Source organism: Lepidochelys olivacea, assembly GCF_965140295.1.
Source record: "Lepidochelys olivacea isolate rLepOli2 genome assembly, chromosome: 2".
NCBI classification, from domain to species: Eukaryota; Metazoa; Chordata; order Testudines; family Cheloniidae; genus Lepidochelys; species Lepidochelys olivacea.
In genome coordinates this window covers 17,169,113-17,186,845 of record NC_140412.1, presented here as the reverse complement: position 1 = coordinate 17,186,845, position 17,733 = coordinate 17,169,113, and the positions used below count along the sequence as shown (strand labels likewise).

At 45.1% G+C, this 17,733-nt stretch overlaps 1 protein-coding gene across 4 annotated transcripts in view; it reads left to right on the top strand.

The window, feature by feature from the left end:
* The window catches only part of EFR3A (EFR3 homolog A), a 184,487-nt gene that overhangs the window by 92,153 nt on the left and 74,601 nt on the right, over nucleotides 1-17,733 (top strand). For all 4 annotated transcript variants that reach the window (XM_084621037.1, XM_084621036.1, XM_084621035.1 and 1 more), the window contains 2 exons: nucleotides 967-1,116; nucleotides 16,342-16,479. In XM_084621037.1, coding sequence (XP_084477163.1) covers nucleotides 967-1,116; nucleotides 16,342-16,479 — 288 coding nt within the window. The remainder of the gene's footprint in view (nucleotides 1-966; nucleotides 1,117-16,341; nucleotides 16,480-17,733) is intronic.

Genomic DNA, 17,733 nt, shown 5'->3' with positions numbered 1-17,733 from the left:
CCAGGCATTTTGTGCCAGAATCCCTGAGTGCGGGGCTGGCAGCAGAGCCCCGCCTGAAACGTGGGGGCGCTGCAGCACCCCCCGCATAAATAGTTCCCCGGTTAAATGTTTAACTGTGTAACCGATAGAATTTTAATCGGTTACATGGTTATTGTTTTTACATCACTCTTATGGATACTGTATAAATGGCTGTAATTAATAGGACTAAGTTCTCAGTAGAGGTCAGAACATATCAGTTTGTATTTTTTTGCAGTCAGCATTTTTGGTGTATTTGGTTTATAAATACAGATTGAAGTGCCCTTTTGTATTTCATGTTTAACTTTTATTCATTGATCAAGATACATGCAACTATTCTAGCAGTTTAGGCTGTCTTCCCTTTTCTGGCTTACTTCTGTCATTTCTAATCATTCTTGTAGATCTCAACCTGCAAAAATCTTGAAAGATTAGCTCCTTCTTTTTTGTAAGCCATGCACTTGGTGCTTTAAGAGGCAGTCTGTACAGTTGAACAATTTTATATATTTGCAAGTGTGCCTGAAGATCCATTTCAGTATAACTTTTAAAGGCCATATATTGTCCTCATGTGTGCATGCATTGCTTCCATCAATGTCAGTAGGAGCTTTTTAGAGTAACGGCCGTTCATTCACAAAAAGAAAAGGAGTACTTGTGGCACCTTAGAGACTAACCAAAGTCTACACTTTCCACAGTATGCATCCGATGAAGTGAGCTGTAGCTCACGAAAGCTTATGCTCAAATAAATTGGTTAGTCTCTAAGGTGCCACAAGTAGGAGCCTTGTGTCCATTTAAAGGAAATAGGTATGTCCATACAGTTTTAACCATATTTCCAATTTAATTCCATTTTAGAGCTTAAATGAAATCCAAACTGCATAACCACACTGCCTAATAACTAGATAAATCATTAAGTCTTATGCTACGTTTCCATCTTTTGAAATTTCTTTTCTCTCCTAGGATCCGGATTGCTGGAATCAGAGGCATTCAGGGAGTAGTACGTAAAACAGTGAATGATGAGCTCAGAGCAACCATATGGGAACCTCAGCATATGGACAAGATAGTTCCCTCACTGCTGTTTAATATGCAGAAGATAGAAGACATTGACAGGTATTATGCAGTAATTATCACTAATTCTGATTTTTTTAAAGAAAGGTTTAGACTCTCTTCCAAGAGTAGATAGCTTTTCCTTCCCTGTTAGAGTAGCTCTCATTGTCACTAGATACTCTTGATAAATGTGTATAACTGGTAGCATGTATATGGTTAACTGCTAATCTTTGCCTTGGTAAACATTTTTTTCAACAATCAATATTTCAATTGTTCCAGATCCCACCAGACTGAAAATTGGTTCACAAATTGCTTATCCAGATACCTTTAAGCTTTTTAAAATTAAAAATCACTTGTTTCATGCAGTGTCTGACATAAAAATCAGCAAATACCATTTTTGCCAAACTTAACAAAACTGTTTAAAGTTGAGATTTTTATTAATTTTTAGGTAGTCCTTAAAGCAGTTTCTGGGATTTTTCTTTTAGGGGAGGAGAAGTGGAAGCAAGATATGGAACTAAGGCACAAATGGCAGTTGAGCACCCAGCTGCTGTTGACTTTCAATGGCTCTTTGGCTAAATCACTGTAGCTCTTGAGAATATGCAACAGTTACTTTTCCAGTGCATTTTTGTATGTACCAGTATGTGTATCAAGTTTTCTTTTGTTTTTTTTCATAATAGTATTGGAGCCATACAATTGCTGATAAATACTGTTCTGTGGAGCATGTATTACAGGCAAATGTCCATTTGGTAATCCTGTGGAATTGCGTCAAGCTAATTCCATTTGTGGAGGCATTCTTAAACAAATCTTTCTTTTGGTGGTTGAATCTGGCCCTTTTAAGACCCTGTCTGTTGTTATCCCTGGTAGACTTTCTACATCTACACAAAGCAGTCATTTCATGCTTTCTCTCTCTCATGCCTTCCTGCTTTGCTTTCCTGAACCTACAGGCCCTTTGTGTTCTCTCCTGCCTCACTTTTTCTTCCATTTCTGGTTGGCAGCACCTGGCTCCCCTTCAAAGCAGCAGCAGTTTCAAGCTAGGCTGGTACCAATGGCTCCCCACTTCAGATCAGTCATTGCCTACCTGCCCATTTCTCTACATGCTTCTCTGAAAGTGTCTCTGGAATACAGATTGTCCAGGCCTTTGGGGCACACAGCTGTCTCCATGTGGCTTTTACCCTTGAAAAAGTGGCCTGAACAAAAGCCAGTTGTTCCCAGGACCCTCGTGTTGCTGCTCCTAATGAGAGAAGCCTAGCCAGCCTCCACTGGCTTTGGGATGTCTGTGCTAAAAGAGAGGATTTCTCAGGAGGAAGTAGTCAGAGGCACCTCTGAAAGGCACCTTTCTGGTTCCCTCTTAACCTTTCCCTGTGCTAAGAAGCAGACATATGGTTAACTAAGTTAGTACTTTCTGCATTCATTCAAAGGAGATCATTTCAGATGAACCCTGGGGTAAATTTTATCACTTAGTGAGCAAAGGAAAGTAATATCTGAGGCTAACTGCTTATTTGAAAGGTAGTATACTAAAGACACTCAGCAGAAAAAATGGCTAATGCTTTTCCAAGTGGCAGATAAGTGGCTTTTATACACATGACATAAAAATGGAAAACAATATTTATCAGTTGTTGACTCTTGGCCTTAAATGCTACAAATAATAATTGTTTGTTTTTTGCTATTGTGACTTTATACATGCAGAGGCAGAAGAGAAAGGCATCTTAAAGTGTAGGAGTATGAACCATATTGTTCTAGCAGATGGCATCAAAGCTTTATGTAGGAAAGACCAGTCTTTCCAGCCCAGCTGCATAGAGAATGAATAAATACACACTAGCATCTTAAGGGAGAATGAAACATTTCTCTTGACATTGGTTGCTTTTAAGACACAGTTATGAACTATTCTTCAAGTAGTGTGCTTGCACCTTTGATCTGAGATTTTTGGTAGCGGTGCCTATTCGGCCCAAACGTGCGCCCCACACATCCTTGTGTCCCTTGTTGACGTAATATGGAGCAGCACAGGAAAACTGTCCTCATTTCCTTCTCAACTGGCTTCAGCCTGAGATGGATCCTCTGTGTACCTGTTTTCTCTAATACTTCAAAAATTAGTTAGCATATAGTTACCTTGTAGCGTTTGCAGTTGTTGGAATAGTTGTTCCTTTTGTATTTTTTTTTCCTTTAACAAATATATATACACATAGAGATAATTTAAGAGCTTCCCCTTATAGAAGTTTTTTCATTATTTTATTCTGGAATGCTGGTCTTCAAGAGGTGTCTCGCCTGCCATGAGGCTATGCAGGTCAGTGATGGGCATTCCCAGTTCCTCTACTGTTTGGGTGATACTCATATCCTCAGGTTTCAGAGTAACAGCCGTGTTAGTCTGTATTCGCAAAAAGAAAAGGAGTACTTGTGGCACCTTAGAGACTAACCAATTTATTTGAGCATAAGCTTTCGTGAGCTGCATCCGATGAAGTGAGCTGTAGCTCATGAAAGCTTATGCTCAAATAAATTGGTTAGTCTCTAAGGTGCCACAAATACTCCTTTTCTTTTTACTCATATCCTCAGTAAGTGCAAGATCTGCACTTCCTTCAATGGTAGATCCCAGAAAAAGAGGGAGATCAAGTTAAACGCCTAATGATGGAGCCTGCTTTAGGACCAGCTTCTGATCCCGTGGTGGAGGACTCCTCTCTACATAGACCTCCCAGTACTGCTAGCAGCCCATCCACATCAAGGTCTTGGTTGCTGGAGACCGCTAGAGATGTAGGCAGTACCACGGCACAAAGTACATCTATGGTACTGAAGTCTTCATCCACATCTGCCTCTAGCTAGGAGGAGGTAAGGAGTAAATCTATAAGAAATCTCATTCACCGACGCACAAGAAGGGACGGAGACCTCAGGTCCCAAGAGGAGTTCCATACAAGTTCCAAGTGATGCCGGCACTGCAAGGGTGGAGCAGAGTCCATTATTTGGACAGACTCGGTAATGAGTTTGGGTACCTGTACCCACACCAACAGAGAGACTGTTAAGAGTTCTGAGCCAGTCCCTGAGCAGCACTTGGTACCGATAATATGAAAATCAGTGGTACCAAAGACTGCTTAGCTACTTATGCTACAGGTTGAATCGAACCAACTTACTCACATGCCAAGCACTCAGTACCAAGTGCACCAATACTGAAGCCATCTTCCACAGGTTCTCCCTCAACTCTTTGATACTATGGATATCGCAAGAATTTAGGTACCCATAGGACCTGATAGTATCTTCAAAGCCGAAGTTTCCTCTGTTAATGAGTGCTGGGGGTTTGTCAGTGACAGGAGTCTCTTGATCACCAACCTCTCTATCACCTAGAGTAACATACTTGCCTGTGTCTACTTTGCAAGCTGAACAGCTAGCCCCGCCACACCCTTTGGAGTATGTGCAGGGTTCCCTTGTCTATTCTAGGACACAGTGCTCTCCTTCCTACACTTACGTGTTACAGGAGGATAGATTTCAAATGACACCCCCTGGCAGGAACACAGATGGATGCTTCCACCTATGCTATGCCACCTATGTTCTCTCCACAGGTACCATTGCGGAGAGTGGACCAGATGATATGTCTGGGGCGAGAAAGCAGAAGGAGACTCCGCTGGTTGGAAGGCATGAGATGCGATGTCCTGAGGTTGGGGGTTCCATGACCACCACTCCCAAGAGGAGAAGGCGGGTGGTGGTGGTCGGGGACTCTCTCCTCCGGGGGACTGAGTCATCTATCTGCCGCCCTGACCGGGAAAACCGAGAAGTCTGCTGCTTGCCAGGGGCTAAGATTCGCGATGTGACGGAGAGACTGCCAAGACTCATCAAGTCCTCGGATCGCTACCCCTTCCTGCTTCTCCACGTGGGCACCAATGATACTGCCAGGAATGACCTTGAGCGGATCACTGCGGACTACGTGGCTCTGGGAAGAAGGATAAAGGAGTTGGAGGCGCAAATGGTGTTCTCGTCCATCCTCCCTGTGGAAGGAAAAGGCCTGGGTAGGGACCGTCGAATCGTGGAAGTCAACGAATGGCTACACAGGTGGTGTCGGAGAGAAGGCTTTGGATTCTTTGACCATGGGATGGTGTTCCATGAAGGAGGAGTGCTGGGCAGAGACGGGCTCCATCTTACGAAGAGAGGGAAGAGCATCTTTGCCAGCAGGCTGGCTAACCTAGTGAGGAGGGCTTTAAACTAGGTTCACTGGGGGAAGGAGACCAAAGCCCTGAGGTAAGTGGGAAAGCGGGATACCGGGAGGAAGCACAGGCAGGAATGTCTGTGAGGGGAGGGCTCCTGCCTCATACTGGGAATGAGGGGCGATCAACAGGTTATCTCAAGTGCTTATATACAAATGCACAAAGCCTTGGAAACAAGCAGGGAGAACTGGAGGTCCTGGTAATGTCAAAGAACTATGACGTGATTGGAATAACAGAGACTTGGTGGGATAACTCACATGACTGGAGTACTGTCATGGATGGTTATAAACTGTTCAGGAAGGACAGGCAGGGCAGAAAAGGTGGGGGAGTAGCACTGTATGTAAGGGAGCAGTATGACTGCTCAGAGCTCCGGTACGAAACTGTAGAAAAACCTGAGTGTCTCTGGATTAAGTTTAGAAGTGTGTGCAACAAGAGTGATGTAGTGGTAGGAGTCTGCTATAGACCACCGGACCAGGGGGATGAGGTAGATGAGGCTTTCTTCCGGCAGCTCACGGAAGCTACGAGATCGCATGCCCCAATTCTCATGGGTGACTTTAATTTTCCTGATATCTGCTGGGAGAGCAATACAGCGGTGCATAGACAATCCAGGAAGTTTTTGGAAAGCGTAGGGGACAATTTCCTGGCGCAAGTGCTAGAGGAGCCAACTGGGGAGGGCGCTTTTCTTGACCTGCTGCTCACAAACCGGGTAGAATTAGTGGGGGAAGCAAAAGTGGATGGGAATCTGGGAGGCAGTGACCATGAGTTGGTTGAGTTCAGGATCCTGACACAGGGAAGAAAGGTAAGCAGCAGGATACGGACTCTGGACTTCAGGAAAGCAGACTTCGACTCCCTCAGGGAACGGATGGCCAGGATCCCCTGCGGGACTAACTTGAAGGGGAAAGGAGTCCAGGAGAGCTGGCTGTATTTCAAGGAATCCCTGTTGAGGTTACAGGGACAAACCATCCCAATGAGTCGAAAGAATAGTAAATATGGCAGGCGACCAGCTTGGCTTAATGGTGAAATCCTAGCGGATCTTAAACATATACAAGAAGTGGAAGGTTGGACATATGACCAGGGAAGAGTATAAAAATATTGCTCGGGCATGTAGGAATGATATCAGGAGGGCCAAATCGCACCTGGAGCTGCAGCTAGCAAGAGATGTCAAGAGTAACAAGAAGGGTTTCTTCAGGTATGTTGGCAACAAGAAGAAAGCCAAGGAAAGTGTGGGCCCCTTACTGAATGAGGGAGGCAACCTAGTGACAGAGGATGTGGAAAAAGCTAATGTACTCAATGCTTTTTTTGCCTCTGTTTTCACTAACAAGGTCAGCTCCCAGACTGCTGCGCTGGGCATCACAAAATGGGGAAGAGATGGCCAGCCCTCTGTGGAGATAGAGGTGGTTAGGGACTATTTAGAAAAGCTGGACGTGCACAAGTCCATGGGGCCGGACGAGTTGCATCCGAGAGTGCTGAAGGAATTGGCGGCTGTGATTGCAGAGCCATTGGCCATTATCTTTGAAAACTCGTGGCGAACGGGGGAAGTCCTGGATGACTGGAAAAAGGCTAATGTAGTGCCAATCTTTAAAAAAGGGAAGGAGGAGGATCCTGGGAACTACAGGCCAGTCAGCCTCACCTCAGTCCCTGGAAAAATCATGGAGCAGGTCCTCAAAGAATCAATTCTGAAGCACTTGCATGAGAGGAAAGTGATCAGGAACAGCCAGCATGGATTCACCAAGGGAAGGTCATGCCTGACTAATCTAATCGCCTTTTATGGTGAGATTACTGGTTCTGTGGCTGAAGGGAAAGCAGTGGATGTATTGTTTCTTGACTTTAGCAAAGCTTTTGACACGGTCTCCCACAGTATTCTTGTCAGCAAGTTAAGGAAGTATGGGCTGGATGAATGCACTATAAGGTGGGTAGAAAGCTGGCTAGATTGTCGGGCTCAACGGGTAGTGATCAATGGCTCCATGTCTAGTTGGCAGCCGGTGTCAAGTGGAGTGCCCCAGGGGTCGGTCCTGGGGCCGGTTTTGTTCAATATCTTCATAAATGATCTGGAGGATGGTGTGGATTGCACTCTCAGCAAATTTGCGGATGATACTAAACTGGGAGGAGTGGTAGATACGCTGGAGGGGAGGGATAGGATACAGAAGGACCTAGACAAATTGGAGGATTGGGCCAAAAGAAATCTGATGAGGTTCAATAAGGATAAGTGCAGGGTCCTGCACTTAGGATGGAAGAATCCAATGCACCGCTACAGACTAGGGACCGAATGGCTAGGCAGCAGTTCTGCGGAAAAGGACCTAGGGGTGACAGTGGATGAGAAGCTGGATATGAGTCAGCAGTGTGCCCTTGTTGCCAAGAAGGCCAATGGCATTTTGGGATGTATAAGTAGGGGCATAGCGAGCAGATCGAGGGACGGGATCGTTCCCCTCTATTCGACATTGGTGAGGCCTCATCTGGAGTACTGTGTCCAGTTTTGGGCCCCACACTACAAGAAGGATGTGGATAAATTGGAGAGAGTCCAGCGAAGGGCAACAAAAATGATTAGAGGTCTAGAACACATGAGTTATGAGGAGAAGCTGAGGGAGCTGGGATTGTTTAGTCTGCAGAAGAGAAGAATGAGGGGGGATTTGATAGCTGCTTTCAACTACCTGAAAGGGGGTTCCAAAGAGGATGGCTCTAGACTGTTCTCAATGGTAGCAGATGACAGAACGAGGAGTAATGGTCTCAAGTTGCAGTGGGGGAGGTTTAGATTGGATATTAGGAAAAACTTTTTCCCTAGGAGGGTAGTGAAACACTGTAATGCGTTACCTAGGTAGGTGGTAGAATCTCCTTCCTTAGAGGTTTTTAAGGTCAGGCTTGACAAAGCCCTGGCTGGGATGATTTAACTGGGAATTGGTCCTGCTTCGAGCAGGGGGTTGGACTAGATGACCTTCTGGGGTCCCTTCCAACCCTGATATTCTATGATTCTATGCTATTTGAGCCCCCTTAGTGGTTCTGGTGGGACCTGTGGGGGTTCTGTCATCAACAATTTGCAGCAAGATCTTTGCACCGCTAGAGGGAACAGAAAAGGGACCATTCTTCCTCCACCTCCTCTACCACCATTTATGACAGAGGAGGAAACCTTTGAGGAGCAAGAAATAAGAGTGGTTAAGGAGGTGACACCTCTTACTAATATTTCCTCCTCGTTGCCTGATGAACCTGTCATGCTTCCACCACCCTCTAAGGCAGATGACGTTAGGCACTTTCAAGAACTGATTAAGTGAATTGCTGAAATGCTTCTGACTCCCTTAGAGGAGGTTCAGGAGTCCTGTCATAAACTTCTAGTTATTTTGCATACCTACACATCTCTGAATTATGATCATTCTGGTCAATAAAGGCTGCTAAGACAGTTTAGCAAACCCTAGCTGCCATACCACCTACTTGCAAGAGGGCAGATAAAAGGTATTATGTCCCTGCCAGGCAATCAGAGTTTTTATTTTCTCATCTAGCTCCAAATTCCCTGGTAGTGAAGGCTTTTAGTGAACAAGGTAGATAGCATAGCTCAAAGTCCACCCTTTACAGAAAGGATGACAGGAGGCTTGATCTTTTTGGTCCCAAATGCTATGCTTCAGCCACACTTCAGTTCAAAATAGCAAATTATAAGGCGCTCATGGTCAAATATGATTATTTAAATTACAACGAACTTAATTCCTTTATTGAGCACCTGCCAGAGGAATATCGTGATCAGTTTAAGGCTATTGTAGACAGGGTCAGCTCCTGGCAAAGATATTGTTCCAGGCTTCGTTGGATGCTGCATATACTGCAGCATGATCTATATTCACTGCAGTGCTCAGGAGGAGAGTGTCTTCGCTGCAGCTGTTGGGCTTCCCAAGAGAGGTTAAGAGTACTGTCAAAGACCTGCTGCGGCCCCAGGGGTTCAAGCTGTGTGATAGGTGTGGTAAGCCTCTGCCCAGAGGGGATCTGCACGCCACTTGTCTGAAGTGCCTGGGAGAGGGACATTTGCAGGGAGAAAGGATATCGGCTGAATCTCCTTTTAATGGAGTCTGCTCTCTGGCCTCAACCAGCACAAGAGGCAGCACCAGCAGCTTCGTTGCACAGCTCACCGGCCTCAGTGCGGGACACCTCGGCACTGAGGAAGGACTCGCATAAGGAGCGTCGGCACCGCTCCCCACTGTGGAAGGCCGGCTCATTGGTGCGACACAGATCACAATCCCCGGTGCAGCATAAGAAGAAAAAGGCAGAGGGGGTCATTCCCACACCAAGAAGAGCAAACAGGACATCAGTGTGGTGCGTCCCAGACCGGGACACCAGAAGGCTGGTCCATTGGTCCCGTCACTGTTGACTCCAGCCTTGAGGGGAGGTCCGTTGAGTCCAGTGTTGGTGGACTCCCTAGTCTGGGAGGTGTTGGAAGAGGACCTTGACCTTCCCTCCACACCAGTCACTTTTGAGGCCGCGTGGGATTTGATTGCCATGACGGCACAGTCCCCCACCACTCATTCACTGGTTCAGGTGCAGACAGCGGAAGCCCCAGCTCATCCTGGAGCATATGGACAAGATAGTTCTCACTGCTTTTTAATATGCAGAAGATAGAAGACATTGACAGGTATTATGCACTAATATCACAAATTCTGATTTTTTTTTAAATTTTTTTTTTGAGCAAGGTTTAGACTCTCTTCCAAGAGTAGATAGCTTTTCCTTCCCTGTTAGAGTAGCTCTCCTTCCTGGAGCGCTGATACCCGGTACATCTGCTGCACCCTTTGGGCACTGACAGCGGCACCATCTGTGGCACCACCTATCCGGCACTGTGGCAAGCCCAGCATGATGCAGTGCTGTTACCCATCGCCTCGATGTCAGGTCAGGGTCTGCCCCACCCTGGTCGGGCTCAGACTATTCCTCTGAGTCAGAGGCGGAGTTGTTCGTGTCCCGACACAGCTGGTACCGCTCAAGATCCCGGCTCCGGTCTCAGCACTGTAGCGTGGAGGATCCCTTGGTACCAATGGTGTACTCGCCACCCCAGTGGCAGGGCCCAGTACAATGGCCCTTTTGGACACCTTGGGCCTATCACCAGGCCCAAGGGCATAGTTCCAAGGCAGCATCAGTAGTTTTTGTTGCCCATACTGCTCTCTCCCTCCCTCAACCCCCTTTCAGGGCTCCCGAAAACCATGGGGTGCAGACCCCAGGCCTCCCGGATTGGGTGCGTTGTCAGAGCTGCCAACACCTGTGGCTCCCGCAACACTAGTCGCAGCGGCAGTGGATGTCTCTGAACACATCACAGGGAACTGGAGGGGCTGTCCCACCTCCAGCCTCATTTTCTTCCTTGCCATGTAAGACAGAAGTGGGCACTACAATGTCCCTCCCAGCAATGGACATGAAAGCCCACCAGAACCTCCTTAGGAGGATACGCCAGGACCTCAATATGCAAACTGAGGAAGTTGTGGAGGACTCGGACCCAATGGTCAACACATTCGCCCCAGAGGATCCCTCCAAGGTGGCACTGCCTCATAAAAACTGTACAAAACACCACAAAGGTGCTCTGACAGACCCCAGCCTCTATACCACCTACAGCCGGGGTGTGGAGAAGCATTACTTCATCCCACAAAAGGGGCATAAGGACCTCTTCTCCTACTCCCAACCCGGGACCTTGGTGGTGGATGCAGCAAACCAGAGCCCGTCCCTAAAAATAAGGACTCCAAGAAGCCCGCCCCTAAAAATAAGACAAGTTTAGTTTCCTTCCCTCATGAAACTCACCCCTCATCCTCCATGGCAACTTCCGATCAAACCTCAACTGTGTCTCAGGATGCAGGTCAGATGCTTCACCCCAATCTGAACGTTCTTTAACTGCAATCATAGTTCCCCCATGGCTCTTGGGACTGGAGGCCGCTGGTTTATGGGATGTACAAAATGTACAGGGACACAATCTCGAAGAATTCCAGATACCTCACAGGGTTAGTATCCTCTCCTTTCCGACCAATCCGTGCTGGTCGGCATGCCATGAAATGGCACTGCAGGGTGTGAAGTTGCTTCAGGAACGACTCCTCTAAAATCAGCTGCTCTGTGTCATCCTCTTCATCATCCTCACCCCACTGCTGCCACTGAAGCTGCTGGTGCTACTGGACAGCTGATGTTGCCACATCATCTGCTGGGTGGTGCAGCAGGCGAAGTCCAAATTCATCCAGCTTTAATTGCTGAAATGCAGCCCAGCCTGCCTCTGTATATTCACAGTTGCCAGCACAGTGGTGCAGTACGGCGCATTGTTGGGCCCACGCCGGCCAACAGAAATACAAAAATGGGGCTCACCCATCCAGAAAAGAAGCACTGGGCAGAGAAAGCAGAAACCTAGGTTTCTTTTTTTTTCTTTTAAGAATTTGAACCCTCCTGGTTTCTGCTATGCATCCCACAATGCAGCGAGAAAAATCCCAGAATGCATACTTCTTAGCAGCAAAACAAAGGACCATAGAATATCCTCCAAGAACTCCATATGCTTAGTGTGCACAATGATGCAAATTTAAAAAATGCACAGCCATCCTGTATGCATGCTATTAGTGTGATTTATGTACTGCAGGTTAAATAATGGCATCAATGAGGTTTACCCTCCCCTACCCCACCCCACCCCACCCCACATGTAGGCAAACTCAAAGACTTGCATATGCTGTGTCTTATAATTCTAAAAGTCATTTATTCTTTTTCTCTACTGCACTTATGCTTCATTACAGTTCTGTATTTTAAGGGAGAAATGTACTATCTAATTGCTTGTATATGTAATATATCCTTTTTCATAAGCCTGAAACATTCTTCCTACTCATGGTTTCTAGAATAAATGCTCAAAGTAGGGATTGGAAGAGGTCATATGTAGTTTATTACAAGCTGAGCAGGCATTTACCATATACCCATTCATAACAGATTTTTTTGATAGCTGCAGTGGAAAAATGGCAAAGTTCTCTGCAGTGAAACATTGTAATGTACTCAGGGCTGGATTAACGCAGGGGCTTTAGGGGATGCAGCTCAGGACCTTGGATTATAAGGGGTCTCCAAAATATATCACTTACAGTGTTTTTTCAGTTGGCAGCTTGAGAGACAGATCTGGGCCACAATGGTCTTCCATTTGCCCGGGCATCTGCTGTTCCTTCATGCCTTCTGGGAAGCAGCAGCCAACCAGACCGCTCTGGAAACAGCAGAGTTCTTTTCTCCTTCACTGAGGAGTCTAGCGTATTCTCACAGGAAGGGAGGGGGCACAAAGAGCCCTACAGCTCAGAGCAGGTCCATGCCCTTCACTCCCTCTCCTTCCCCTCACCCCCTCCACTTATGTGAGCAGAAATGGTTCCTCTGCTCCTCTCCCTTCCCTCCCTGTAATAACTATCTTAAGAAGGGAGAGGCTGGTGAAGAGAACCCCTGGAGCTGCCCTCTGCCTGGAAGAGGGGAGGGGGGATCCTGCTGCATCCCTCCCCCACTCTGGGAGAGGGGGGTGAAGAATCCAGTAGGAGCAGAGGTGGGGCTGGGAAAAACTGGGGGGGGGGAGGGGGGCACATGGGAGGGGCTAGAGGGCAGAACTGCAGGGGAGCTGAGTTGATGGGAGCAGGGCAGATGCACTTCAGTTTGTTTTCCCTCTGTTTACTGTCATGCTATGTGTTTCTAAATTAAACTTTTCATGTGCATTTAAACACATTGGAGCTAGACTGTGTTGCTACCTTTTGGCTTAATCAAGTGCTGTATCAGATATTTATGCAACTTAAAGTGATCTGTAATTGTTATGCTTTCATTAGTTAATTTGATTGGGTACTGTGCAGCACTCTTTCGAAAAAGACTCTGCAAGCAAATATCAGAAAATTTGAGGCAATAAGAAAAGAAAATTAGATGTCCGTTCATTTCTTATGAGTTTAACTTCTAATTTGAATTTTGTAGTTTTAATAGAATTTATATTAATAGCATGCTGTTTTAATAACATTACAGTATATTTGTGTAAATAATTGTTTGCAACATTTCAATGGAATATTGTCTACCGGCATACTTAATTTTTTATGTTGAGATTAATAAATAGTCTGGCATCCCACTCTTGAAAAGTTGCAAGCCCTGACTGGTGGCAGGCTCACTAGAGAGCAAACACCTGAAAAGCCCTTTGGCCCTAGAGAGTGCCCTTTAGCCCACCAACATTTGGACATTGCCTTATCTGGCCCACCAGAAAATGTAATTGAATATCACTGTTGTAGGTAATTAAGAAATTGAAGTCATAGCATCACTATTTATATTACTACCAGTTATGTGCCGAACTTAAAATGGTTTTGTTCATTTTAATTTTCATTCAGCTTTACAATTGGTATATCCCGTTTAAAAACTGGAACTGAAATAACCAATATAACTTAACAATAAAGTGGTTGGCATTGGGCATAGGTGGTGGTAAAACACAAACAGTATGTCTACGCAGCCCACAGCAATGAGCCTCTCAGCCTGAGTCAACAGACTTGGGCTAGCGGGGCTCGGGCTGGCTCTCTAAAAATACGCTGTGTAGACAGTGCTTTGAAGTTGTGACTCAGGCTCTGAACCTAGCTGCAACGTCAAAGCGCATTCTACACTGCTATTTTTAGAGCACTAGCATAAGCCTCGCTAGCCTGAGTCTGTTGACCCAGGCCGGGAGGCTCAGTGCTTCAGGCTGTGCAGACTTACCCTCTAATAGCAAATCCAGTTTTCCTTCCTATTCTGTTAAAGTGTCCTCCTGATCTCCTCTTTTGCACCCTAAAAATGTCTGGCAAGTGTCTAATTATTAACCATCTACTTAGTATTGTAGCTTCTAAAATATTGACCAGAGTAGAGGCACTTAGATTTGACGATGTAAGTTTAGATCATAATGACCTTAAACCACAAAGCTTCTGTGAACATTGGAAAGCCGTAGAGCTGTGAAGTACATTGTCATGTGACTACAATGACATTTCTTTTCAACATCTGACTTTTTGTGATACTCGTAGGCTACAGCTGTAAGCTACTGAAACTATTAAATGTGGCTTGCCTCTTTTGATTGACACTCTTTGTAAACAAAGTTAACACAGAAGCATTGTGTTCCCGGAATTGAATATGCTTGCAGACTTTAAGGTCTACAGGATATAGTTGTGATATAGTTACATGGGCAGCAATGTTCTAATTGGTTCCATCATTTATTTATTTTTTAACCTGGAAACCAGCTATTACTGCGAAAGTATTGGAGTTTTCATTTCTCACTCGCCCACCTAATGATGATTAAGCAGTGGGCAAGTGAAAGAGATCTTTAGTCACTTTGTTCCTACCAAAGTTTTGCCCAAGTTCTTGCATAGATTTGGGGCTTTTAATTCATTTTGAAATATAATACATTAATACAAGTAAACCTTAGCTATGTTACCAAAAATATTTTGTGCAGCCTGAAACATCACATAACTTTTGCTTTAAATTCTTTTCGACTTGTCTTCTATATAGGTTTACAGTAGGTTCCTGTTTATCCAAAACCCTATTACCCGAATGTCCGCATTGTCTGAATCCCTTCCTTGTCTCCCAGCATGAGGTACAAGCTCTCTATAGCATGTATCTCATGCTGGGGGATAATGTGGACATTCAGGTAATAGAGGAAAGACCCTCCTGGCAGGACTGCAAGGGGGAGGACAAGCCCTCAACCTTGGGAGAGGCTGAATGGCTCCTGCAGCAGCACAAGGAGCCCTCTGCAGCCCTGCTGTCCTGGAGGGGAGTGAGTGGGGCCATGACAGGATTCTGCTCTTCCCTGCATGGACTGCAGCCTTACCTGCACCTTGTGCCTGCAGGGATCAAGTGTCCACCGACCCTGTGGCAGCACAGGGACCCCTCTGCTGCCCTGCAATCATGGGAGTGGGTGAGCAGGACAGAGCAGAGACCTCTAGTTAGGACTGCGAGGAGGAGGAGCCCCCAGCCGTGGAGGAGGCCACCTTCTGCTGAATGGCTCCTGCCCTCTGAATAATCTGAATTCCAATTGAATAAAACCATAAAAAGGCATTAAATAAAGTACTGTGTTTTATAATACTCTTTTCTGCTATACTTAGAGGGTTGCGTAAGACCAAGAATGGCTACATTTCTTTGGATATAGCTGAGTTCAGGGCCTATACAAATGCAGCTGGGGCTCCTTCAGAACTGTTTGACTTGTTTTTCTTTTACAAGACATAAGGTTCATTGCAGGAACTTTTTGTTCTATTTGCCACAAAGTGCTCCTCTAATAAAAACTGCATGTGAAAGGCGAAGGCAGTAGAGAGCGTATTCACCAATTATGTTTTTCTGAAGAGAATTACAGCAGGGGATGGAGGTTCCTTCAGGTCATTAACCTCTATCCAGTTCCTTCAGATCAGGATGGAACCCTTCAGATAATGGAAGGATTGACAGAATTGTCTGAATTAAACCTAACCAAATAGTATAGCTACATAGCTAACTAGTGTGTTTGATCTTGGCAAATAGATTTTAGATTTAAAGCTGTCTAGGGTAAAAGGGCAACCATTTGTTCACCAGGTTTCTCAGTCCATAGACAAATCTACAATACTAGATGTGATGGTGTTACTGGATAAGTAACATGTCAAAACTCAGTATTGGTAGCCATTGTTTTGCCTCCTATCGGTTACTGGTCCTATGACTAAATTATTTATTGAACACTTACAGTTTGCTTGGGGGAGAACAGATATGTAAAGACTGACATTGAGTCTCTGCTCCAGGTAGTTCACAACCTAGTACAGACACAGATAAAGTTGTTTACCCACAAAAATATACAGAGCTTGACCAGATGGACAGTGCACAGCAGGCTGTGATGTAAATCTACAGCACATTAACCTGCAGTGCACTAACTGGCTACGTGAAATGGGAGTAGATCAAAGCACGCTATACTTTTAGTGCGCAGTAGCAGTGTCCACATGGCTAGTTAGTGCCTGGCATTATAGTGCATTCTAGGTTTACATCCCAGCCTGTCTGTCTTGGAACAATTTGGATGAGGTATCTTGCAGAGATCATTGTTGAGTGGCTTTGCATAAGTCAAGCACTTGAATACTAGACGGATGAGAGCCATAAAAGTACCTAGGGATAGGTGTATGAGTAACAAGTAAAAATAACTCCAGTGCAACTTTTTTCTTTGTTTTAGTCGAACTGGCCCACCCTCATCCCCTACAGGAGGAGAGAAAGAGGAGAACCCTGCTGTGCTGGCCGAGAATTGTTTTCGAGAACTGTTGGGCCGAGCAACCTATGGGAATATGAACAATGCTGTCAGACCAGTTTTTGCGTGAGTAGAAAACAAATGTCAAAATAACTGTTTGTCCTAAAAGTTGGAAGTGTGTCTAATATTTCAATAAAAAAGATTAAGTTTTAATACTTGAAGTACTGCATTCTAATCTTTTTTCCCTGTCCATCACTCTGATCACGTCACTTTGAATCCTTTCACTGGCTCCTCCTGTTTCATCCCATAAAACTCTATCCCATAACATTCCTTCTTGTCCCCTTTTTCAAGGCCCTTCAAAAATCTACCTGTCCCAGCTAGATGCCAGCCTTGTCTGCCCATCTGTTAGCTTCCCCCATGCAGCCCCTGTATTACAGTGCCCAGGATGGGTTGTTGCCAGTGGAGGCTGAAATTGGGTTTACAGTTTTAATTCAGCAGTCTTTCTCTACTGCCTGAGCTAAAAGACCCAAGTCTATTTGCTCATAGACCGTAGCCAACTCATAAACTGCTGTGGTCCAGCCTCCAGGAGGAGACAGAGCCACATTCATTCCAGTAAGCATGAGTTACACATGGAACACCCCTCTGAATTAATACATATGGCTACTACTTAACTCTTCTTCGAGACACACCTCTGCTTGTGATACCTACAGGAAATCAACCATCTGATAATGGTTTTGTTGTGCATCAGTCAGGGAAAGCTAATTATATTAAAGTGTACTTGGTACCTTCAATGATGTTTGACTTGTGCACGGAACGAACTGATGTAAACTGTTCTCCCTATCATCTTTTCCTGCCTTCTGATTTTCACTCATGTTGTTTTTGTCTCAGATTAAATTATAAGCTCGTTGGGTCCAGAACTGACTCTTCTGCTGTGTGTTTGCATAGCGTCTAGCACAGAGGGGCCTGATACTGATTTGAGCCTCTAAGTTAGCACTAATAGAAATAATGTCCTTCTTGCAGCTAATCTATTAAAGTAATATTTGTTTGTTTTATGACCACTTATGTGAAGTTCATGCATTATAAATGCAGAGTATGCCTACTTTCAAACACATTTGTGAATTGTTAGTTGTCCATAATACATTTTAACCAAAGTTCAGAGGTTACGTACTGAAATGGAAGGGTGTTCACCAACATTTTGGTTAGTAAATAGCTGAATAGCAAAAGTGAATGAACTGTAGAAACTGGCATTTATATTCCAATAATGATTTCAGTGATATAAATTACTGAAAGCAATTTATACCACATGGAAAGACCTTGTAGGAAATTGGAGCAGTTACTGTTTTTGCTGCTCCATTTTCTGACATTAGTATTCATACTGAA